The sequence below is a fragment of the Filicampus tigris genome, chromosome 22 (genome assembly GCF_054856515.1).
Source record: "Filicampus tigris isolate MCC_2025a chromosome 22, RoL_Ftig_1.0, whole genome shotgun sequence".
NCBI lineage: Eukaryota > Metazoa > Chordata > Actinopteri > Syngnathiformes > Syngnathidae > Filicampus > Filicampus tigris.
Window position 1 is genome coordinate 8,934,034 of NC_141238.1, and position 21,653 is coordinate 8,955,686.

At 39.4% G+C, this 21,653-nt stretch overlaps 1 protein-coding gene, 1 long non-coding RNA gene and 1 pseudogene across 3 annotated transcripts in view; 1 reads left to right on the forward strand and 2 right to left on the reverse strand.

Moving 5' to 3' along the window:
- Positions 1 to 3,025: 3,025 nt before the first annotated feature.
- On the reverse strand, positions 3,026 to 9,833 carry LOC147126855 (uncharacterized; annotated as a pseudogene). Its single transcript, XR_015084688.1, has 2 exons — positions 9,402 to 9,833; positions 3,026 to 3,905 (listed from the first exon to the last, which is right to left on the reverse strand). The product of XR_015084688.1 is annotated as an uncharacterized LOC147126855 (transcript).
- A 1,961-nt stretch (positions 9,834 to 11,794) lies between these two features.
- Positions 11,795 to 18,706, reverse strand: LOC147126856 (uncharacterized). Its single transcript, XM_086023074.1, has 4 exons — positions 18,247 to 18,706; positions 15,844 to 16,169; positions 12,149 to 12,263; positions 11,795 to 12,066 (listed from the first exon to the last, which is right to left on the reverse strand). The coding sequence occupies exons 1-4, from the start codon at positions 18,359 to 18,361 to the stop codon at positions 11,795 to 11,797; spliced, it is 828 nt and encodes a 275-aa protein (XP_085879200.1). The 5' UTR covers positions 18,362 to 18,706.
- A 1,807-nt stretch (positions 18,707 to 20,513) lies between these two features.
- Positions 20,514 to 21,653, forward strand: part of LOC147126857 (uncharacterized) — a 5,714-nt gene continuing 4,574 nt past the window's right edge. The window contains exon 1 of the long non-coding RNA XR_015084693.1: positions 20,514 to 20,792. This is a non-coding gene — a long non-coding RNA (uncharacterized LOC147126857). The remainder of the gene's footprint in view (positions 20,793 to 21,653) is intronic.

Below are 21,653 nucleotides of genomic sequence, written 5' to 3' on the forward strand. Positions count from 1 at the left end.
AAACAGTTTGTATAAGAAACTTTAAATCGAATGGTGACTTTGAACTTTTACACAGTATTGTATAGTTTTCCAATCTGTCCACTGTACATCTCCCAAGTAAAATGGACCTCTCAAATCTTTAGTCGTCAACAGTCAGCGAGCAAAGTGATGTAAGACGGAGTCACTGTTAATTTTTTTTTTTAAGTTCATGCTCGCGTGTCGTTCGAAGAATAAAACAAAAGACTTGCTTGGTTGATTTAATCATTGAATAACTATGTTATTTAATATGTTAATGCTAACTAGAAACATATTTTCAATTTTCATAACTTTTCCAGGATTTTTGACTGTACAAATCCTGATTTCACAATCACTGTCCAGTGAGAAATTATGACATTAAAAGTCTTAAAAAGAATAATGAATGCATATGAAATAAAATGATTATACAGTGGGTACGGAAAGCTTCCAGACCCCTAGAAATTTTTCTGTGTCATTGCAGCCATTTGCCAAAATCAGTTAAATAAAGTTCATTTTATTTCTCTTTAATGGACACTCAGCACCCCATCTTGAAGGTAAAAAAAAAACCAAAATGTTGAAAATGTTGCATATTTATTAAAAAAGAAAACCTGAACTATATGGTTCTAAGTATTCAGACATGAGCTCAGTTTTGAGTAGACGCACCCTTTTGCGCTGGGAATGATGCAACAACTTTTTTACACCTGGATTTGGGTATCCTCTCCAGTTCCGTCAGGTTGGATGGTGAACGTTGGTGGACAGCCATTTTCAGGTCTCTCCAGAGATGCTCCATTGGGTTTAGGTCAGGACTTTTGCTGGGCTAGTCAAGAACGGTCACAGAGTTGTTCTGAAGCCACTCCTTTGTTATTTTATCTTATATAGACCTTTCCTAATCAAGTCCAATCAGTTTAATTAAACACAGCTGGACTCCAATAAAGAATCAGAAGAAATGGACAACATGTGAGTTAAATGTGAAGGTCGCTGCACAGGGTCTGAATACTCATGACCATATGATATTTCATTTTTTTTTCATAAATTTGCAAACATTTCTACATTTGTTTTTTTCTGTCAAGATGGGGTGCTGAGTGTACATTACTGAGAACTAAAATGAACCTTTTTTGATTTTGGCAAATGGCTGCGATGACACAGACAGTGAAAACTTTCAAAGGGTCTGAATACTTTCTGTACCCACTGTACAACACACACATCACGAAAAAACTATTTATCATGTTAAAAAACATATAAAGAAAAACAAAGAGATACTGTATATATTTACAAAACTGAAATTAACAAGCAAATAAAAGAAGAAAAAAAAAAAGAAGTAAATAGAAACAACATACCGTATTTTTTGGACTAGTCGCACCAGCCATAAAATGCATCATAAAGAAGAAAAAAAACATAAAGGTTACACTGGAGTATAAGTCGCATTTTTGGAGGAAATGTATTTGATAAAATCCAACACCAAGAACAGACATGTCATTTAAAATTTAAATCACGAACAATTCAAAATAAAAATAGAATAGAGGTGTGTGGGTTCAATAGAGGCTGAATGGTATGCTTACGTTACATTCCACAATCCCCCGCCCCCCCTCCCAACCCATCTCAGAATCCAAGTAGTCTCTGTCGTGTAACGCTAATAAATGTGTCCATATAAATCAAATTAATACAATTGTGCGCTTGGTACACATCATTTCCACTGAGCTACGATGGTAACATTTAGCTTACATTCACACATGTAGCATTACAAGGAAGGTACGGTAAGATAACTAAACTCACCAGAACAGTCGGAGATCGATTGAATAAGTCTTTTATTTATCGCCGACTATGTAGGATGTTTCCAAGTCTCCAAAAGTATTTATGTGTTCGTCGTAATTCTTTCTCTGTTCATCTTCTCCGCCCTACGCTCCGTAAGTGTACGACTGAAGACCACAACCACGCACGGCGTCTTCAAGGAACAGTACACTATTTTGTATAGATGGATTCATAGACAGTCAAATGGTCTTTTTGTCATACTATTTTAATTACTTATTTAACAAAATACTAGATTTTAACCGTTTAAATTATACATGCATTTTAATAGCTTTTAGGATTTATCTTTGTTTCTTTGTGGGTGAAAATAACATGTGAAATGTTATAGAGGTAATAATGTGTTAATAATTTCACACATAAGTCGCTCCAGAGTATAAGTCGCACCCCTGGCCAAACTATGAAAAAAAAAACGCGATTTAGAGTCCGGAAAATACGGTAAATGGAACTTGGCTTACACCGAATATCTTAAAAAAACCTCCAAAGTCAACATACCCAGCCTATTACAGTGACAAAGAAGTCTCGCTGTTTGATGATTTGTATTTCATTCAAAATAACATGTACACTTTCAAAAGTAAAAGTTTCGTCACAGTCCATATAATCAATTATGAATTTACTTCATATGGACATCACTGAAACATTGCACAAAGTGCTACATTGCTTAAAAATGGAGCACCAGTGCTAATTCTCAATGCTTGTCCACAGGGGAATTTAGTAGATACAAAGAGGAAAATAAAAGATGCAACATAGAATAAAACAATGCCGATTTTGCAAATAACTAAGATGCTAAATACTTAAGGTGTTAAACATTAACATTTTATTTCAAGCTTTTGGATCATTGTGGTTGTCACCAGCACACTTGTGTCTCTTGACCGAACTCTTGCGAGAGAATCTATGACCACAAACTGAGCAGGAAAAAGGTTTCTCATTAGTGTGGGTTCTTGTGTGTTTTTTTACACTTTCCATCTCTGAGAATCTTTGGCCACAATCTAAGCAGGAAAAAGGTTTCTCACCAGTGTGAGTTCTAGTGTGACCTATTAAGTGTCCCTTCTGAGAGAATGTTTGGCCACAATCTGAACAGGAAAAAGGTTTCTCACCAGTGTGGGTTTTTGTGTGTCTTTTTAGGTTTCCCTTATTATAGAATCTTCGGCCACAAAATAGGCAGGAAAAAGGTTTTTCACCAGTGTGGATTCTTGAGTGTGTTTTTAGGTTTCCCTTGTTAGAGAATCTTTGGTCACAAAATAGGCAGGAAAAAGGTTTCTCACCAGTGTGGATTCTTGAGTGTGTTTTTAAGCTTCCCTTCTGAGAGAATGTTTGGCCACAATCTGAACAGGCAAAAGGTTTCTCACCAGTGTGGGTAATAGTGTGTCTTTTTACGCTTCCCTTCTGAGAGAATGTTTGGCCACAATCTGAACAGGAAAAAGGTTTCTCACCAGTGTGTGTTCTTATGTGTTCTGTCAAATGGCGCTTCCCAGAGAATCTTTTGCCACAAATTGAGCAGGAAAAAAGTTTTTCACCAGTGTGTGTTCTGGTGTGACTTACCAAGTTTCCCTTCCTTGAGAATCTTTGGCCACAAACTGAGCATGCAAAAGGTTTCTCACCAGTGTGTGTCATCATGTGTTTTAAACGGCTCTTATAAGCGTACGTGTTCCCACACTGAGAACATTTCCAGCATTTGTTGTTAGTGTTACATGTTATATCACCTTCAGCTTCTTCATCATCATCATCATCATCATTATCATCATCAGCATGTGATGACACGTCATCACTATCTGATAATGGAGGTAGGAGGCCATCTGCTTGTGATCCTTCACATTGGTCTCCATCACTCTCTGTCGACATTTGTTGACACGAGCTGCCGTTTGGAAGCCCAGCCCCTCTGCTCCCCCCACTTTGACTTTCACTCTTCAAAGGGACACCAGTCGTAGGCAACTCCTCCTCCTTTTTGACGTAGGGAGGCTCTTCTCCCTCCTCATTCATGCAAGGGAGCTCTGGCACCTCCTTTTTTATTACGGAAGGAGATTTGTGCTCCTCTTCCTCTTTAAAGTGGGGGACCTCTTCGTCATCTTCTTCCACTTTAATGTGAGGACAAAAATCTTCACTGATGTCTGCAAGAGGACAGAAGCCATACACACAGTGTTAGGTTTGTATTTAGAATGAAGGTTATTAGGAGAGCCAGATGAGTTAGGATTACTGTTTGGCATTTGCAAATTCACTTACTGATACATTTTTGGGGGTGCCTATCCATGGTTATTTATGGAAAGACTTGCACATTGCACCTTTTTGAGTGGTGGCTAGGGATGGGTATCGATAAGATTTTATTGATTTTGTTTTGCTTCGAAAATTAAAACAAAAATGTTAGAACTCATGCTTTTTTTTATCAATTTATTTTTCTGGCAACTTCAGACATGAATGTAAAGATAAATAGATAAACAATTTACAGAAAAAGAAATGATTTGATAAATAATTATATAATTAAACATGATATTAATTAAGTGTAAAAGAAAACCTGTGGAGAGCAAAAAGGTTGGAACATGCCCTTGGGCTGAAAAAAAAAACACTTCTGTGAAGTTGAGATGCAAATTTTCTCTATGCTACCCTAATACTGACCCTACAAATTAGTAACATAATAAAAACTCTAGGGTTATATAACACGTTTGCCATTTTTAAATAATACTACGCATCATGTCATAATATGATCACACAGCACTACATTGGCACAGGAAGGAGTCACAGGTACAGGCGCAAGGCACTGCAGTGGAGCGAAACGGTAACCGTCCGATTGTCAGCATGCCCCTTCGTAGTCATTTGTTACCTAGAAACGACAGAGAGGTAGACGAGTAGCCACCTCCACCTTGCCAGCTGTTTTAAAGGATTTTCACTCATCTTTCAAGGCCCACAGAACATTGTGTTCTGCAGCAATATGACCACAAAACCCTACCAAAAGGAAAGATTAGACTCTCTTCTTTCAGTAGAAATCAGCAGTCGAACAAGTTTTACCAATTTTTCCTGTTCTGACTTGAGAACAGAGGAAATGAGCTTCTTGTGAAAAGATTCATATCAAGCTGAACTTTGAAGCTCATATTTCTTGCTCTTGTGACGTCTCAAACATCTAGACATTGCTCTCATGCTTTACAACATATTCAACACTGAGAAAGGGGTTTTGAAGGCAAAATAATTTGCTAGTATAACTACATTTTCAAATTTGACCAAACTGTACGAACTTTGAACTATATACGCGTATGTATGTGTGTGTGTGTGTGTGTGTGTGTGCGTGTGTGAGACCCCAAATATAATTTACAAATCACCAAAGCTGGGCACTTGACCCTTTTTTGCTGATCCGGCCGCGACCCTCCACCCTTGATCTGGGTACCCTTCTGGCCGCGACCCCCGGCCATATTCATAAACATAGTCCCCCCCCCAAAAAAAAAACATCCGTGGGAGGGACGCTAACGACTGCGGTCAAGCTTTCATGCTCTCCTTTTTCCGTGGTCAAGCTATCCGCTCCTACGTTTTTGAGTGCGCGCGTATTCTAAACATTACGGTTAATGCTTTTCCGCATGTATAGTGCGCAATGTATCACTTCCCTCACATTCGAACTGCCAAAAAAAACGTTCTCCAATAAGTAGAAAATCATTCCCGTAGATTCTTATTCCTGGATGCCCATACTATCACCATGTGAAATTTGGACTGATTTTACTGTACAGTTTTTTCAAAAAATAGAGGCAAAGTATGCACAAAATATAAGACACAGTAGAGAAATCATAATTTCCTTCACCTTTGAACTGCCATAAAAAACATTCCTCCAATAAGTAGAAAATCATTTCAGTGGATTCTTCTTCCTGAAGAGGAATACTATCATCATGTCAAGTTTGAACTTATTTTACTGTACGTTTTTTTTAAATTACAGTGGTACCTCTACTTACGAAATTAATTGGTTCTGGAAAGAATTTTGTAAGTAGATATATGTTTTCCATGTAAATGCCCTAATCCGTTCCAAGCCCCCCAATATTCAGACATAAATGTTTTATAAAGCATAAAAATGCATGAAAACATGTAACAAATACATGCTACAATTAGATTATAGCACAATAAATGAGAGTTGTGCATAATGTAAAAAAACAAAGAATATAGTAAGGAATAAAAATGATGGTCGTTTACCTTATAATTGCTGTCCTCATCGCTTTTTGCTCTCTTTGGTTCATGTTCTCTCTCAGAAGTGGTTTTTGTGGCGTTTTGTAAACAACTGATTTAATAACGTGGCGGCTGTCGATACATTACGTTCATATTCTTGGGCAAGATCAACCAAACGCATCCCCCTTTCATACTTTTCTATTATCTCTTGCTTCGTTTGTATGGACAAAAAAACTGATTTCTCCTCTTTTTCTTTTCCTCGTTTCTAATTCACGTCAAACTATCGGAACGCCTCATGGCCTGAGGGGCGAATGACGAGGACGCTGCATCCATCTATCTATCTCCACACGTAGACACATCCGGTAGAGGTCCCTCTTAGCCAATGGGATGCCAGGAAGATGCTAGGTAATAGCCAATGGCAGAGCAGATATGAGTATGTTGCGTTCAGGAAACCCCAGAGCTGCGAGTGGCAGCCCATACTGTATTTTTACCTTTCGTATCTTGAAATTTCTTTCGTAACAAGAGGAAATATTTTACTGTTGAGGCGTTTCGTAACTTGAAAATTTCGTATTTAGAGACGTTCGTAAGTAGAGGTACCATCGTAGAGGCAAACGTCTGCAAAAAATACAGTACATTCAATACAGAAATCATAATTTCCCTCAAGTTTGAACTGCCATAAAAAACATTCCTCCAATAAGTAGAAAAACATTCCATTGGATTCTCTTTCTGGGGGCCCATACTATCAGCATGCCAAGTTTGGACTGATTTGACTGTACATTTTTTTTTAATTAGAGGCAAATTCTGCACAAAATACAGTACATGCAGTACAGAAATCATCATTCCCCTCAGGTTTAAACTGCCATAAAAAATATTCCTCCAATAAGTAGAAAATCATTCCAGTGGATTCTTCTTCGTGGGGGCCCATACAATCAGCATGCCAAATTTTGACTGAATTTACTGTACAGTTGTTGTTGTTTTTTTAATTAGAGGCAAAGTCTACACAAAAACAGTACAAACAGTACAAAAAACATCATTTCCCTCAAGTTTGAACTGCCATAAAAAACATTCCTCCAATAAGTACAACATCATTCCAGTGGGTTCTTCTTCCTGAGGGCCCAAACTATCTGCATACAAAGTGTGGACTGATTTTACTGTACAGTTTTTTAAATTAGAGGCAAAGTCTGCACAAAATACAGTAGATGCAGTAGAGAAACCATCATTCCCCTCAAGTTTAAACTGCCATAAAAAACATTCCTTCAATAAGTAGAAAAACATTCCATTGGATTCTTCTTCCTGGGGGGCCCATACAATCAGCATGCCAGGTTTGGATTTATTTTAATGTACAGTTCATTTTTTAAATGAGAGGCAAATTCTGCACAAAATACAGTACATGCAGTACAGAAATCATTTCCCTCAAGTTTGAACTGCCATAAAAACCATTCCTCCAATAAGTAGAACATTTTTTCGTTTGATGCAGAACACAACTGCACGATGTTCTGTGTCTCCCATCACTGATTGGGTGAGAGCTTGGCACTCTTTTTAGTGTGTGTATATCTATCTATCTATATATCGCTTATAGATAGATAGATAGATAGATAGATAGATAGATAGATAGATAGATAGATAGATAGATAGATATTAGGGCTGTCAAACAATTAATCGAGTTAACCACAGCTTAAAAATAATTGATCGCAATTAATCGCAATTGGAACCATCTCCAAAATATGCCATATTTTTCTGTAAATTGTTGTTGGAATGGAAAGATAAAAGACACAAGATGGATATAATACATTCAACATAACATTAACATTCTTTCTGTAGTAGACAGTATTTTTTATTCACTACAAAAACAAAAACGCAAAAGGGCCGCAGTACAGTGACAGAAAAATGTGTAAACATATGTGTAAGGTGTAAGGTGTAAGGTGGCAAAATGGGGAAACGTTGAAGTGGTATGAATACTGTTTCAAGGCAATTACGTAACAGCAAAACACTTCACCCGACCACTATCTCCAAATAAAAGAAAACATTCCCTCATGATCAGTCTTTCGTCCAAAATATTGCCAATATTATATTTCACAAAGACTTAGTAAGATTTAAGAGCATAAGTGTAAATACACAAGTTCTAAAACATTCGCGCGGGTTACTTGATTTAAAAAGAAAGTTAGAAAAATGTTTGCTTCTATTGGCACATAATTTTACCTAAATTATGATGATATAGTCTTTGTTTTATTGCTTTTTGACTTATTTTATTAAACCGTTTATGCAGCGCAACGATTCCAAGCAACGGTCGCTGTCCCAATTTAACCATTTGCGATTGATAGTATTCATAGCGAGAAAAAGTTGGCTTGACGTTCCATGTTCGTGAGTTAGGGACCGTCCACAAATTTCATGTTATGTGTATGTCGTGTGTCAGAAAGAAGAAAAAAGAAAAATATTGACCAAAAATCAGTCAATTAACATTTTCTCATTCTTATTGCTGTAGTGGATTACAAAGGGAGGCATCTAAGTACTACACCTAATTTTCTTTGTCATATAGGTCATTTTGGAGAAGTTGAAGCCAATTCAAGCATGAGTATAGTGCTAAATTGACAAAAATATTCATAAAAATCAGGTGAAGCACTTTTTCTCATTCTGATTGATGTAGTAGATGGCAACGCGAAGCCTCTAACAACTACACCTAACATTTTTATCATATAACTCATTTTGGAGCAGTTGGAGCCAATTCCAGAATGAGTATAGTGTTAAATTGACATAAATATTCACCAAAAATCAAGTAAAACGCTTTTTCTCATTCTGATTGCTGTAGTAGATGTCAAAGCAAAGCCTCAAACTATTACACCTCAAATTTTCGTTATATCGCTCATTTTGTAAAAGTTGGAGTCACCTACTACAGCAAATTAGAATGAGAAAACGTGTTTTACTTGATTTTTGGTGAATATTTGTGTCACGTTAGCACTATATTCATCTATGAATTGGCTCCAACTTCCCCAAAATTACCTATATGATACAATTTGAGGTGTAGTAGTTTGAGGCTTTGTTTTGACATCTACTACATCAATCAGAATGAGAAAAAGTGCTTCACCTGATTTTTATGAATATTTGTGTCAATTTAGCACTATACTTATCTATGAATTGGCTCCAATTTCTCCAAAATGACCTATATGATAAAATTTGAGGTGTAGTAGTTAGAGGCTTTGTTTAGACATCTACGACAGCAATCAAAATGACAAAATGTTAACAGATTTTTGGCGACTATTTTTGGCAATTGATGATTGAATATCGAACGTCAACCCAACTTTTTCTCGCTAGTGGAGTAACACTTTCACTGTTTAAAATTTGTGATTTATTACTGCCTGTGTAGCTGAATATGTACAGAAATGGGATCAAGTCACACATTATTTCGATGTTAATGTCATATTCACTGTATCGTCATAAAAAACAAATACAGGAATGTTGTGAAGCGAACAAACCTGCCCTTCTTGAACCAACCGGAGACTTCTTGAAAACAGCGTCGTTGTCCTCTTTCGCCCCACAAAGTTTCTCCTCGTACTCTGCTGTCCTTCTAGCACACATTTCCACACGACAACAACAACACTCGACGCACACAGTTTGATCTCTGCTGATCGATGTGTTGTTGATCTCAAACGCGTCTCTTTGATAGCGGCTAGCAAGCTAGGCTAAGCCAGACTAAGCTAAACCAGGCCAGGTCGAGAAGCTACAACGTGCATCGAGACGATTTAAAGCAAAGACGGTGATTTAATATAAGATATTTAGTCTAAAAAAGTATCCAGGGGCGCCTGCGTTGAGTCTCTCGAGTACATTTGATACAAATTCCGGAAAATGCAGTGCTGTGTATGCTTCGGTTAAAAAGAAAAAGGGCTGTCGGGCTAGAGTATTTTTTGCGCAACGTCACATCCGCTCCTCGCCGATTGGTTCATTTTGGTGTCTGTTGGGTCAGGTTTGCCCCGCCTCCGAAATTCTGCGGTTTAGCCAGTCTCCACTCGAGAAAACCAATTCAAACGAGCCGCCCCTAATTTCTATGGAGGTAAATTTGTTGCAAAAGTAACTTGTACTTGTACCAAGGAAATTTGTACTCGCAACAAGGAAATGGTAAAAAAAAATCTATTCGTTGAGAAAACAATTTGAAGGCGTGTGAAATTGTGTATCTGAAAAAAATGCACCTGAAAAAAAGATTGTACTTGTAAAAAAAGGAAAAAATTATACCTGTAGAAACGACAACTTGTATGTGTGAAAAACAAAATTCTCCTTGGTAGGAAAAACGACTTGTAGTTGTGGAAAAATTGTTTTACTTGAAGCTAAATTTGATTTGTACTTGTGGGGAAATACTGATTGTTGTATATTGCTTGTAATGTAAAATAAGTAATCAGAGAGACCAGCAATGCGCTTCACTTCACATCTATTCTTCTTCACTCTTCTAACATTAGGTTCCCCCTGCTCTTGTACCTTCTCATGGCTAACAGTGCCCTCTGTAGGTTTATAGATGCAATAACACAACACAACACAGCACAACACTGATTTGTAGTTGAAGAAGTCGGCACTTGGAGTCACGAGTGTTCTTTCTGCTGCTGTACGCACACGTGACTTTTGCACCACATTTACCACTATCATATGGAGCAAAACAGATTTGTACTTGTAGAGACTCACGATTAGTACTTGTACATAAGAGACGGGTGCTGGGGGCGGGGATAGGTGAAACGCGCCATCTCGACCAATCAAGGGCGACGGATTTGAGCGGCTGAAGCTCAACCTCATTGGTTAACCTTGGTCACCCAGCGGGAGCGCGCACGCTGCAGAACCCTAACCACCACTTGGCGAGTGGCGACCTTCTATTTGGTCTTTGATGCTTTAGGGTAGATTGGCTGGCAACCAATTCAGGGGGTCCCCCGCCTACTGCCCGGAGACAGCTGGGATAGGCTCCAGCACGCCCGCGACCGTTGTGTGGAGAAGCAGTATAGATAATGGATGGATGGATACTTTAGGGTACGTAGTATCTCTTAACGTTTTTTTTCAAGGGGATCTGGCCGGAGGAGGGGTCATCTCAGACAGGGGTATTGTCAGACCGGAAAGGGTATTACAATAAAAGCGTTTAAATTTTGCAAATAAAAGCGTTTACATTTTCGCCGACTGGTTAGCACGTCCGCCTCACAGTTCAGAGGTCGTGGGTTCGATCCCGGCTCCGGCCTCCCTGTGTGGAGTTTGCATGTTCTCCCCGTGCCTGCGTGGGTTTTCTCCGGGTACTCCGGTTTCCTCCCACATTCCAAAAACATGCATGGTAAATTGATTGGATTGGTCTCAATTGTGACTGCACACTGGAGGCTAAGCTGCGGGGGGTAAAAACTTGACATGCTGGAAAAAAAACAGTGCAATTCTGGAATCAGCATGCCAATTGCAGCTTCATCAGCATCAAAATCGAAGGCAACAAATTGTTTTCGTTCCCTATTTGTGTTTTTTGTCACGTCTCAATATTTTGTTTCTTGTTCTGTAATCCTTTTAATGTATGCAAAGCACTTTCAATTGTCTTGTACATGAGATTTGCCAGACAAAAACTTGCCTTGCCTAATGTCATCAATTAGTCGTCGATTCATCGGTTCATTTGAATTTATATTTGCATAAGCCCAGCAGTGTCTGTGATGTGGTGTGTCCCCATTTTTCATGGCAGCCATTTGAAGTTCCGATCTCGAGCAGAAAGGGAAAGTCGCTTTTTGGCAGAATGAACAAGAAGAGCAAACTAGCAATCACAAATGACACCACCACTGTGCAAATGATGCAGAAAATCGTTCCGTAATTTCCAATGGAATTTATGACGTTTGACGGAGATGGTAATCTTACTGTGTACAAAGTTCTACTCGTGCCAGTCGGTGATGCTGAGCAGGTTCCCTTTGAGGCGTTGGCAGTCGTCTTGGGCCGGCTTCCAGGTCTTGGTGGCCTTGCGGTTGAGCAGGTAGCAGAAGTCGTTGGAGGGGTTGTCCACCCACCAGCCGCGTTTGTCAGTCCAGCCTGCAAGCGAGACGGCGCTTGAGAGCAAACGTGCGACAGGCGACCGGCCAAATGCGGACTGCGGTGTGCGTCGCCCACTTGCCGGCTGTTGAGGAGGAGGAGGTACTTGGCGCTTGGCTTGCAGGGATGCAAGAGGGTGCAAATATGAGAGAGCGTGCGACAAGATGGAGTGCAAAGTGAGCACTTGGGACTTTTGGACCTTTTTGGCAGAAGAACGGGCGAGTGTAAGTGCAGGACCAGGCAATCAGCTGTCCAAGAGAATTTGGTACTGCATTCTCGTATCCGTGGTAGGGTCCCCCCCACTCGCTGTAGTCCTGCGAACGACATTGCGCACCTGACTTTAGCGTGTTGCACTCTGTCTGGTCGGCTTCCCACCGCGTTTCCTCCACGCGCACTCAAACGATGAAGTCTATTTCTCGCCTTCTTTCACTCTTCTCGTTCAGTCGTTAGTTGTTGTCGAAGAACATAGTAAATTAGAAAACGTTATTTGTCTTATCCAATTCCTCACGAAGATACATTTTGGTTAGCCTTTCAGAGCTGGTTAGCATCCAAACAAATTGTGTTGCTCCCTTTAAACTGGATGTCCATTAAAGTGGGAGTTCAGTTAAAGGAGAAAGACTTGGACTTTTTGGTGAACAATTTGCTTTCTCTTGTGAAACATTTTATACATAAAGTAGGTGTACATTTCCCAAAGCGAAGCCTCACATTAACATTTGGAAGAATGATCTCATGCTTTTCAAAAAATCCTTGTATGACATGTCAAACAAAAATGCCCAGAGACTATTTTCCTTGATGGACCTTTTTGCTCTTCTTGATTGAGACCCTCACAATTTATTTATTTTTTGTTTTGTTTATTTATTTATTTTCAGTATTACTTCATTTTCTTGTATGCCGTTTCTACTGTTCGAATTTATAGATTAATATATGCCTTATTAGTTTGTATGTAAACTTTCTGAAAAAAAAAAGAAAAAACAAAGAAGCAAGCGCTCCAAAACAATGTGAGAATATGCACACAAGAATAAATGCAAAACAAATCTAACAATGTGTCACTTAATAAACTGTTATAAAAATATAATGATGAATGAAATAAATCAATTACACCCTCTATTATTGAAAGGAAAGCCCACGTGGTCACAGAAATAACTCGAATCTGACAAAAGTATGAAAAAATGGGTGAAGAAATACTGAAAACAAAATTTATCTAAAAAGCAAACTCGTGATACATGTGTTTTTGTACATATTAACAGCAGTGATAAAGAAATAATTTGGGTCAAATTTTAAAAAATGGCTCAACTAAGCATGGCCGGAGATGTATTTTAGTTCGGCCCGCTATCGGCCCTCGTGCGTGTGACGTGCTTGCGAGGTGGCCAAAAATTCATCTCAGCCTACTCGGTGAAAGGTTGAATTCGTGTTTTGCAGAGTTATACTGTTTCCGATCCTGTTGAATGCGTCGCGCGGCTTGCTGGATGGGAGGGGGTGCGGGCGAGAGAGGAGGAGCGGAGGACGAAGGAGAGAGAGTGTGTGACTGGGTGGACTGAATAGCTGTTGTACTTGTGTTGGCGTCGGCTACGGCCGACAGTAGCCGGTGGAATGAATAAAAACGCTTTCATTGAACTACGACTGATGGCGTATCATTGGGAGACGCTACAGTACGATGTGGCGCATTTTGAAGCGTTTCCACAGCGGGTTTGAATCGTAAATTAGCCAGATAATGATCCTTAAAAAGCCTCTGTCGTTAGCGTCTCTCCCGTAGCAACGTCAATCACGGACGCTTTTTTATTTTTGGGTCGGGGGCGGAACGGGGCGGGGGCCGACAATGTTTATGAATATGGCCGGAGGGTCGCGGCCGGAATGGTACCCAAATCAAGGGTGGAGGGTCGTGGCCGGACCGGCAAAAAATGGTCAAGTGCCCAGCTCTGCTCGAAACATATGTTCAATTTTCTTAACTTTTCCAGGATGACTGGACAAACCCTGATTTCTCAATCACTGTCCAGTGAGAAATGATCAGGTAAAAAACAGAAGATAAAAAGCCTTTGACTAACAAAAAGAATTAATACTTGTAAACTAAAAAAAATGATCAACACACACATCCCTAAAACAACATTTATCAAACACACACATACAACTTAAAAAAAAAAAAAGAAAATAACGAGCAAACAATTTGGAAGAACAAAAATATATGAAAATAGAGACGATATAAAGGGAACTCGGGTTACACTGAATCGCTTCAACAAGCCTCCAAAATCAAAATAAACAGCGTATTTCATTGTTTAAAAAAAAAAAGACTCACACTTTGATTATTTGCATTGAATGCAGAATTATATATGTACACTTTCCCACCTTCCTATCAAAAGTCAAAGTTTCTTCACAGTCCAGGTAATCAATCAAGAAGTTACTTCATATGGAACGGGGCGGAGCCAGAACGTGACTAATGGGTGGGTCTGGAAAAATCAGGGTTGGCCTGAATATTTCCCTCACTGAGCACAGTCCTCCTGTCCCGACACATCGTATATTCAAATAAAATGACAAAGTGAATAATATGAAGTTCAGGTCTTCCTTAGACAACCACAATTATGCCATTCTTAATATTCAATACAATAAAAAACACAATGAAACAAATTTAAAAATAATTTCATGATAATTTATAAAAACTTTAAACTTTTTTTTTTTTTTTCATGAATCTCACTGGGTGGGACGTCTGTCAATCTGGGTGGGCCTGTGCACACCCAGGCTCCAGCCCTGGTATAGAAATCACAAAAATATTGTACATAGCGCATACATTGCTTAAAAACGGACCAACAGTGGTAATTGGTAAAAAAAAAAAAAAAAAGTGGTAAAAAACAGGCTTTTAGTAGATACAGAGACGAGGGTAAAATAAAAAAAAAAAAAGATGTTACATTGAATAAAACAATGCAGATTTTGAAAATAATTATCATGTTAAATACTTTAGCTGTTAACATTAACTTGATTATTGCGGTTGTCACCAGAACACTTGTGTCTCTTGACAGAAACCTTCCGTGAGAAGCGTTGGCCACAAACTGAACAGGCAAAAGTTTTCTCACCAGTGTGGGTTCTGGTGTGACGTCTTAAGTGTCCCTTCAGAGAGAATCTTTGGCCACAATCTGAACATCCAAAAGGTTTCTCACTAGTGTGTGTTCTTGTGTGTCTTTTTAAGGTTACCTTATGAGAGAACATTTGTCCACAATGAGAACATGCAAAAGGTTTCTCACCGGTGTGTGTACTTGTGTGTATTTTTAAGCTTAATTTATGAGAGAACATTTGTCCACAAACTGAGCATGCAAAAGGTTTCTCACCAGTGTGGGTTCTGGTGTGAACTATTAAGTTTCCCTTCTGAGAGAATCTCTGGCCACAAACTGAGCAGGAAAAAGGTTTCTCACCAGTGTGTGTTCTGGTGTGACTTATTAAGCTTCCCTTCTGAGAGAATATTTGTCCACAAACTGAGCATGCAAAAGGTTTCTCTCCAGTATGGGTTCTGGTGTGACTCATTAAGATTCCCTTCTGAGAGAATCTTTGGCCACAAACTGAGCAGGAAAAAAGTTTCTCACCAGTGTGTGTTCTGGTGTGACTTATTAAGCTTCCCTTCTGAGAGAATATTTGTCCACAAACTGAGCATGCAAAAGGTTTCTCACCAGTGTGTGTTCTGGTGTGACGTATTAAGTTTCCCTTCTGAGAGAATCTTTTGCCACAAACTGAGCAGGAAAAAGGTTTCTCTTCAGCGTGTATTCTCATGTGTTTTAAACGTCCCTTGAAAGCACAAGTTTTCCCACACTCAGAACATTTCCAGCATTTGTTGTCATTGTTACATGTCATATCACCATCACGTTCTTCATCATTGTCATCATCACCACCATTTGATGACGTCTCATTACTAACAGATAGTGGAGGTCGATGGCTGTCTCCTTGTGATCCTCCCCAGCGGTCCCCTTCACCTTGTGTTGTCACGTGCTGACATGAGCTGCTGCTTGGAGGCTCCGCCCCTCTGCTCACCTCACTTTGACCTTCATCTTTACTCTTCAAAGATACATGAGTCGATGGCAACTTGCAGATATCCTTGTCCTCCTCCTCTTTCTTACAAGGAATCTCTGGTACCTCCTCTTTTATTACGGAAGGAGACTGCTGTTCCTCTTCCTCTTTAAAGTGGGGGATCTCTTTGTCCTCCTCTTCCTCTTTAATGCGAGGATGAACATATTCACTGATGTCTGCAAGACAAGAAGACAAACGCACATGGTATTATTATAGTTCATATTTAGGATGAAGGTTATTATGAGAGCCAGCTAATTTTGGATTACGACATGCTGTTCGCCATTTGCAAATTCACTTACTGATGCATTTTGTGCACCTTTTTGAGTGGTGACTCAGGTCAAAAGCGGCACTGGCCTCATATGTACATGAGCCCCTTTAAGAAATGATTGGCACGACTGCATCTATGACGGTGTACTAACCTCACTAACATTTAAGCACTACAAAAGCAAAAAATAATGATAGCTTCCAAGAATTCGGCACCCACTTGTCCATTTTTGAACCGTCAACTTACAAGAGAATCTTTGTCCACAATGTGAGTGTGCAAAAGGTTTCTCACCAGTGTGGGTTCTGGTGTGACCTATCAAAGGTCAGGGTGCAAACATTGAAAACTTTTCTGTAGCCCTCTAGAACCTCGTCTGCCGTTTGAATCTCGCGCCCCCTCAGCTACAGCTTTTTCCTCTCATTCCAAAACATCCCACGCCATTGAATGTGCTGTTTGTAGCGCATGGAAATTGTACAATCTATGGTGTAGCGAGCGGTTTAGCTATATCTACGTCACTTCCGGAGGCTGGAGCCACGATTCTTCAAGCTTCCATGAGGTTCGGAAACACTCGGAATGAGTAAGTAAAACCTATTTTCTAATCGACCTGTGGTTGACAACTTGCAGGAAGTGACTTGTATGTATTATAAAACCAGTGTTGTTTTCGTCAACGATGACGAAAATATTTCATTAACGCCCCTTTTTTTCATGATGACGAGCTAAACGTGGCTCTTTGATGACGAAAACATGACGTGACGTACATGAGTTTTATACAATCTCTCTCTCTCTCTCTCTCTATCTATCTCTGTCTCTCTGTCTCTGTCAGAGAACGCAACAGTATACATAGACTATAATTTGACTTCACCCCCGAGGGTTCAATTTAGCCATGCTAGCTGTCATTACTTGGGAGTAAATGGTTGGACATTCACAATATCCCTGCGGTAATCGAGTAAAAGTATACTTTTTCCCTCCAAAAGTGAATGCAAACCAGAATTGACTGTCCTCTGCCACCGAAACAGAGAAGAATGCATTACAAATGTCCACCACAGTAAAAATAGCATCATCTGGCCTCAAATTATTTCATAGTGTATGTGGATCAGAGGCACACATGGCGCACGTTGGAGGACTGCTGCATTGACAGCCTGCAAGTCCTGAATCCACCTCCAACCAGTGGATGGGGGAGCTTTTTTCACAAGGAAAATTGCACAGAGAATTACCACACTCTATAATCACTCCTGCTTTTAGTAAATCATTTAACAGCGGTCTTATTCCCTCGATTGCGTCTGGTTTTAACGGGTATTGACGCACACAGGGCCTGTATTCAGTAGTGGGCCTAATTTGAAATGGCAATGCTCCCTTTATGAGACCTACATCTGATGGTCCTTGTGACCACAGTGTTAACGGTACAGCTCCCAACAATTTTTCCTCATCCTCTGTCAATGTTAACAAGGCAGAGGGTACTTTTCGGCAGTGGAGGTGAATCTCCTCCTGCACCTGTGTGGTCCGAAAAAATTGCTTTTTTATGCAGTCCCGTTTCATCACTGGAATGGATTGAACAAGATATAAAGCCCAGAAAATGGCATATGTTAAATATTCAGTTTGATTTTATACTGGGGAGGGGGATATGGGGTTTAGATACTGAACCCCGAGTTGCTCCTGATGCTGCGTCATCAGTAGGTAAATGAGAGTGTGAGTAGAGAAGCGCTATACAATTGATAGCCCATTTACCATCCCCCCCCGAATGGTTCATCTTTGGCACACATTTTCTGGGCTGATTTCATTTGGCTTGAACAAATGGATAAACAGACCTAGAAGGCAATGAATAAAACTAAAGGGACAAAAACCTATGAACGCATTTTCCCCAAACAAATTCACCTGACCATCATTACCATACACTAGTAAAGACATTGAAATACAAACACATGTGACGTGCATATTTTTAACGATAGAAAGTCGTTATTTACCGAGCAAACGAGAGTAAGAAGTGTACAAACCTGCTCCGTCTAGCACAACACGAGGCTGCTTGCAAACTTCGCCCAGCAGTTGAAGATGTTGCTCGTTCTCTTCTTTTATTCCACAAAGTTCCTCCTCGTACTTTGTTGTCGTCATTGCACACAACTCCACACGACAATCGTAACAAATGCGCACTTCCTGGTCGCTGTTTGACGATGAGTCGTGTGCTTCTCTTTGTTAGCGAGCTAACTAAACTAAACGAAATTAAGCTAAAATAAGCTAAGCTAAGATAAACTAAGCTAAGCTAAAATAAGATAACAAGGCGGAGAAGCATCAACGCGCGCTGAGGCGAGTTCATCCAGACACAAAGACTTGATAAATGATAGGTCGTGGTCCTTTAAAGCAGTGATGGGCGTCCTGTGTGGAGGCTGCATTGGGTAACTTCAGCACTAAATCGGAAAAAATGATTTAGCGGAGCTTGTTTTGTTACGGATCAAAAAACAGTGCACAGTAGACGTGTGGCGGAAGTCATACAGGACACGCCCCGCTACGATATGATTGGCTGCTGGAAATTAGGCCCAGGAGCCGCAGCGTGTGTGGAGCGCTTTCATCAAGTCACCTATAGATGTAACCATTTACCTGCAAATTGAACCACGCCATGATACATTTTATTAGTTTTGCTGGTTGTAATAGAATTGTTGAAACATTTCAAAATGAAAGCCCGTCGGCAACCGTGGCTGCTGCTTGAATGACGGACTTGCTGGGGAACTGTGAAGCTCCGGGTGCCCCAAAGGTTTGGGGCATATTTCATATTTTGAGGGGAATAGTTCACTGTTTATTTCAAGATTTATTCTATTATCTAAAAAAATAATTTATATGTTTCAACACTTAACATATTAATTTAAATATCTCAATATTTAATTGATGTTTTTTAAATCTTTTATTTGAATATTTATTTCACTTCTTTTGATAAGTATTCCGTTATTTCAGTGTTTATTTATTTCAATATTTATTATTTTACATTTTAATATTTAACTATTTCAATATTTATTCAAACATTTCCAAACAATGTTCACGCATTTTCATCTTCTTTCAGTGTTTACTTTAAGGTTCAAATGTTTCATTATTCTTTTCAATATGTATAAAATAATTTTACAGTTCATTTCAACATTTATTCAACTATTTAGGTATTAATTTAGTTTTGTATTTATTTGTTTCGGGTTTAATTTTTTTCAATACAATTTTTTTAAATATTTCGCAATTTTTTTCTTTTCAATTTTCCAGTATTTGTTGCAACGTGTACTCATTTAGTTTGATACTTATTAAATGATGTCACCCTTTGAGTATTTCACTTTTTTGTTCAATCGGCATTTTATTTCAATATTTACCTCTTTCAATATTTATTTTATTATTCATTCAATTATTTCAATTGTCCTATATAAACACTAATATTGTTTCAATACGTTTTCAAAATCTCACTGTTAGTTTATTTCAGTATTCATTCAATTATATATTATAATAATATTTCAATATTCATTTTTATTTTAATTATCTATGTAGCTGTTTGTTTAATTCAACATTCACTTAATGGAATATTTCATTATTTTTTTTTACAGATTTTTTCAGTTTTTCAATATTTATTTCAAACTTTATTATTTCTTCATTAATTTCAATATCCTCTGTCCATTTCATTCTCAATGTCTTTATTTGGACATGCATGTCATGATTTCCACCTTGACTTTTGTCCCCATTTGTTGGTGCAGCAGTGTTCGGAGGTTTCAACTCCAACATGTCATCTTAAAGTGATTTGTTGGTAAGATTGTTGTTTGCTTTTAAGGTTTTTGAGCTGTTTTCAACACAGAAACTTTGATGCAAAAAGGCAATTCTATGAGGTGGTTTTAATGAAAAGCTCCCATATTTGATTTGTGATTAGTTGAGTGTATATATCTCTGCTTCAATTAGTCTTCTCTATAAACTCCCACAATTCCACAGTACCAGCTCAACCGACTCGGGTCATGTGATCATACACCTTCAAAATAAAACGCCAACATTTCCAGGTTTTTAAATATCACGACTCAAATTGTTTAGTACAACATGTTTTACAACCACTACTTCTGCAATCCGTTCAAGGCTCTTATTGACATTCCTATATATTGCACTTTTTATCTCAATGAACTTGAATCTATCTTTTGTATTGATTAAAATATTAAACACAATTACATAATGGTGAGATCGGGCGCATTGACACAATAGAATAAAGGCCCCTACTTAAAATACAGGCCAACTTGAAGGTCTTGGTGGGGCCAGTCCTGTGGGCGTCAAGGGGGCCACACAGCGGATGAAGGCAGCCTCAGGCCTTGCGCCGTCGCAGCAGAATTCAAGGGCAGCCGCAGAAGTTGCAGTTCATCCAACGTCCAACCAATCAGGTTTAGCTCCGCTAGTTGAAGAGGAAGAAGAAGCCGCTCAGCAATGCTACCAACATGGGAGAGATGTTTCTTCAGTGCGTATAACTGATCCACTGGTCGAGGAAGATCAGGAAGAAGTTGGACGCTCAGCCATGTCGACCAACAGGAGAGATGGTGCGTCGGTGAGTATGACGGCGGGCAGCACAATAAACGGTTACAGTTGGCGACAGCACATCGTAGTAGCTGTAAATTAGCCAGAGTTTACATTTTGGCCACCACCATGCGTACATTGGGGCGCGCGGACACGCTCGTTATTTTCCATCCAGTGCACAAGTCTCTAGACTGCTTCTCCCGTGAGGTTTTTATTTTGTGTCAGGTGAACTTCAAAAGGCGAAGGAAGCGTGAATGTGGAAAGGTGTCGCCGCTGAAATGTAGAATGGCCATTGTTGGGGAGGCTATGTCGATAGCTGTGTGCGACTCTTGACTGCAGATCTGGTGGTTCAAATTTTTATCTTACCGAAGCTGGGGGCGCCGGCCAGAGCGCCACTCACTTTGTGGCCAGAATGCTCGGAAAAGGGAAGGCAAGGCAAGATGGTGGAATAAGGAGGAGCCAGGTAGCTGCTTGATCAATTTTATCCAACAGTTTGACAATCAACATCCAATGTCACAACAGTGTCCAATAAAGTCCAATGTTAACGTATCCGCTTGCTTAATATCCTGCAGTGACGGGCCATGAGGCGAGGTAGCATACGGTAGTTGGAAGCGTCTTGCGTATTTAGTACGTGTACTGTAGTCACGTGGATGCGGAGGAGATCTGAGTGTAAATGTGTATGTGTGGGTTCGTGTGTTCTTATATGTGTGGTCTCTAAAACTGAGAAAAGGAAACCAGAGTTACAAACTAAACTTAAGATGTTAATGCGCTCATCCTATTTCACCAAACAGATTAAATAGCTGAAACAAGCCAAAATAACACACGCAAGGATAACATAGCAGCAGCTAATGCTAACTGTTGCGCACATAGCAGCAGGAGGACTTCAACTAGT

Bases quoted from the DNA above. Each gene is read 5' to 3' on its own strand.
- LOC147126856 (XM_086023074.1), bottom strand. From the start codon at position 18,361: ATGACGACAACAAAGTACGAGGAGGAACTTTGTGGAATAAAAGAAGAG. The intron at 16,170-18,246 runs GTTTGTACACTT...CTTGTCTTGCAG, and splicing joins TGTTGTGCTAGACGGAGCAG to ACATCAGTGAATATGTTCAT. The intron at 12,264-15,843 runs GTTAGTAATGAG...TGTCGTTCGCAG, and splicing joins GCCATCGACCTCCACTATCT to GACTACAGCGAGTGGGGGGG.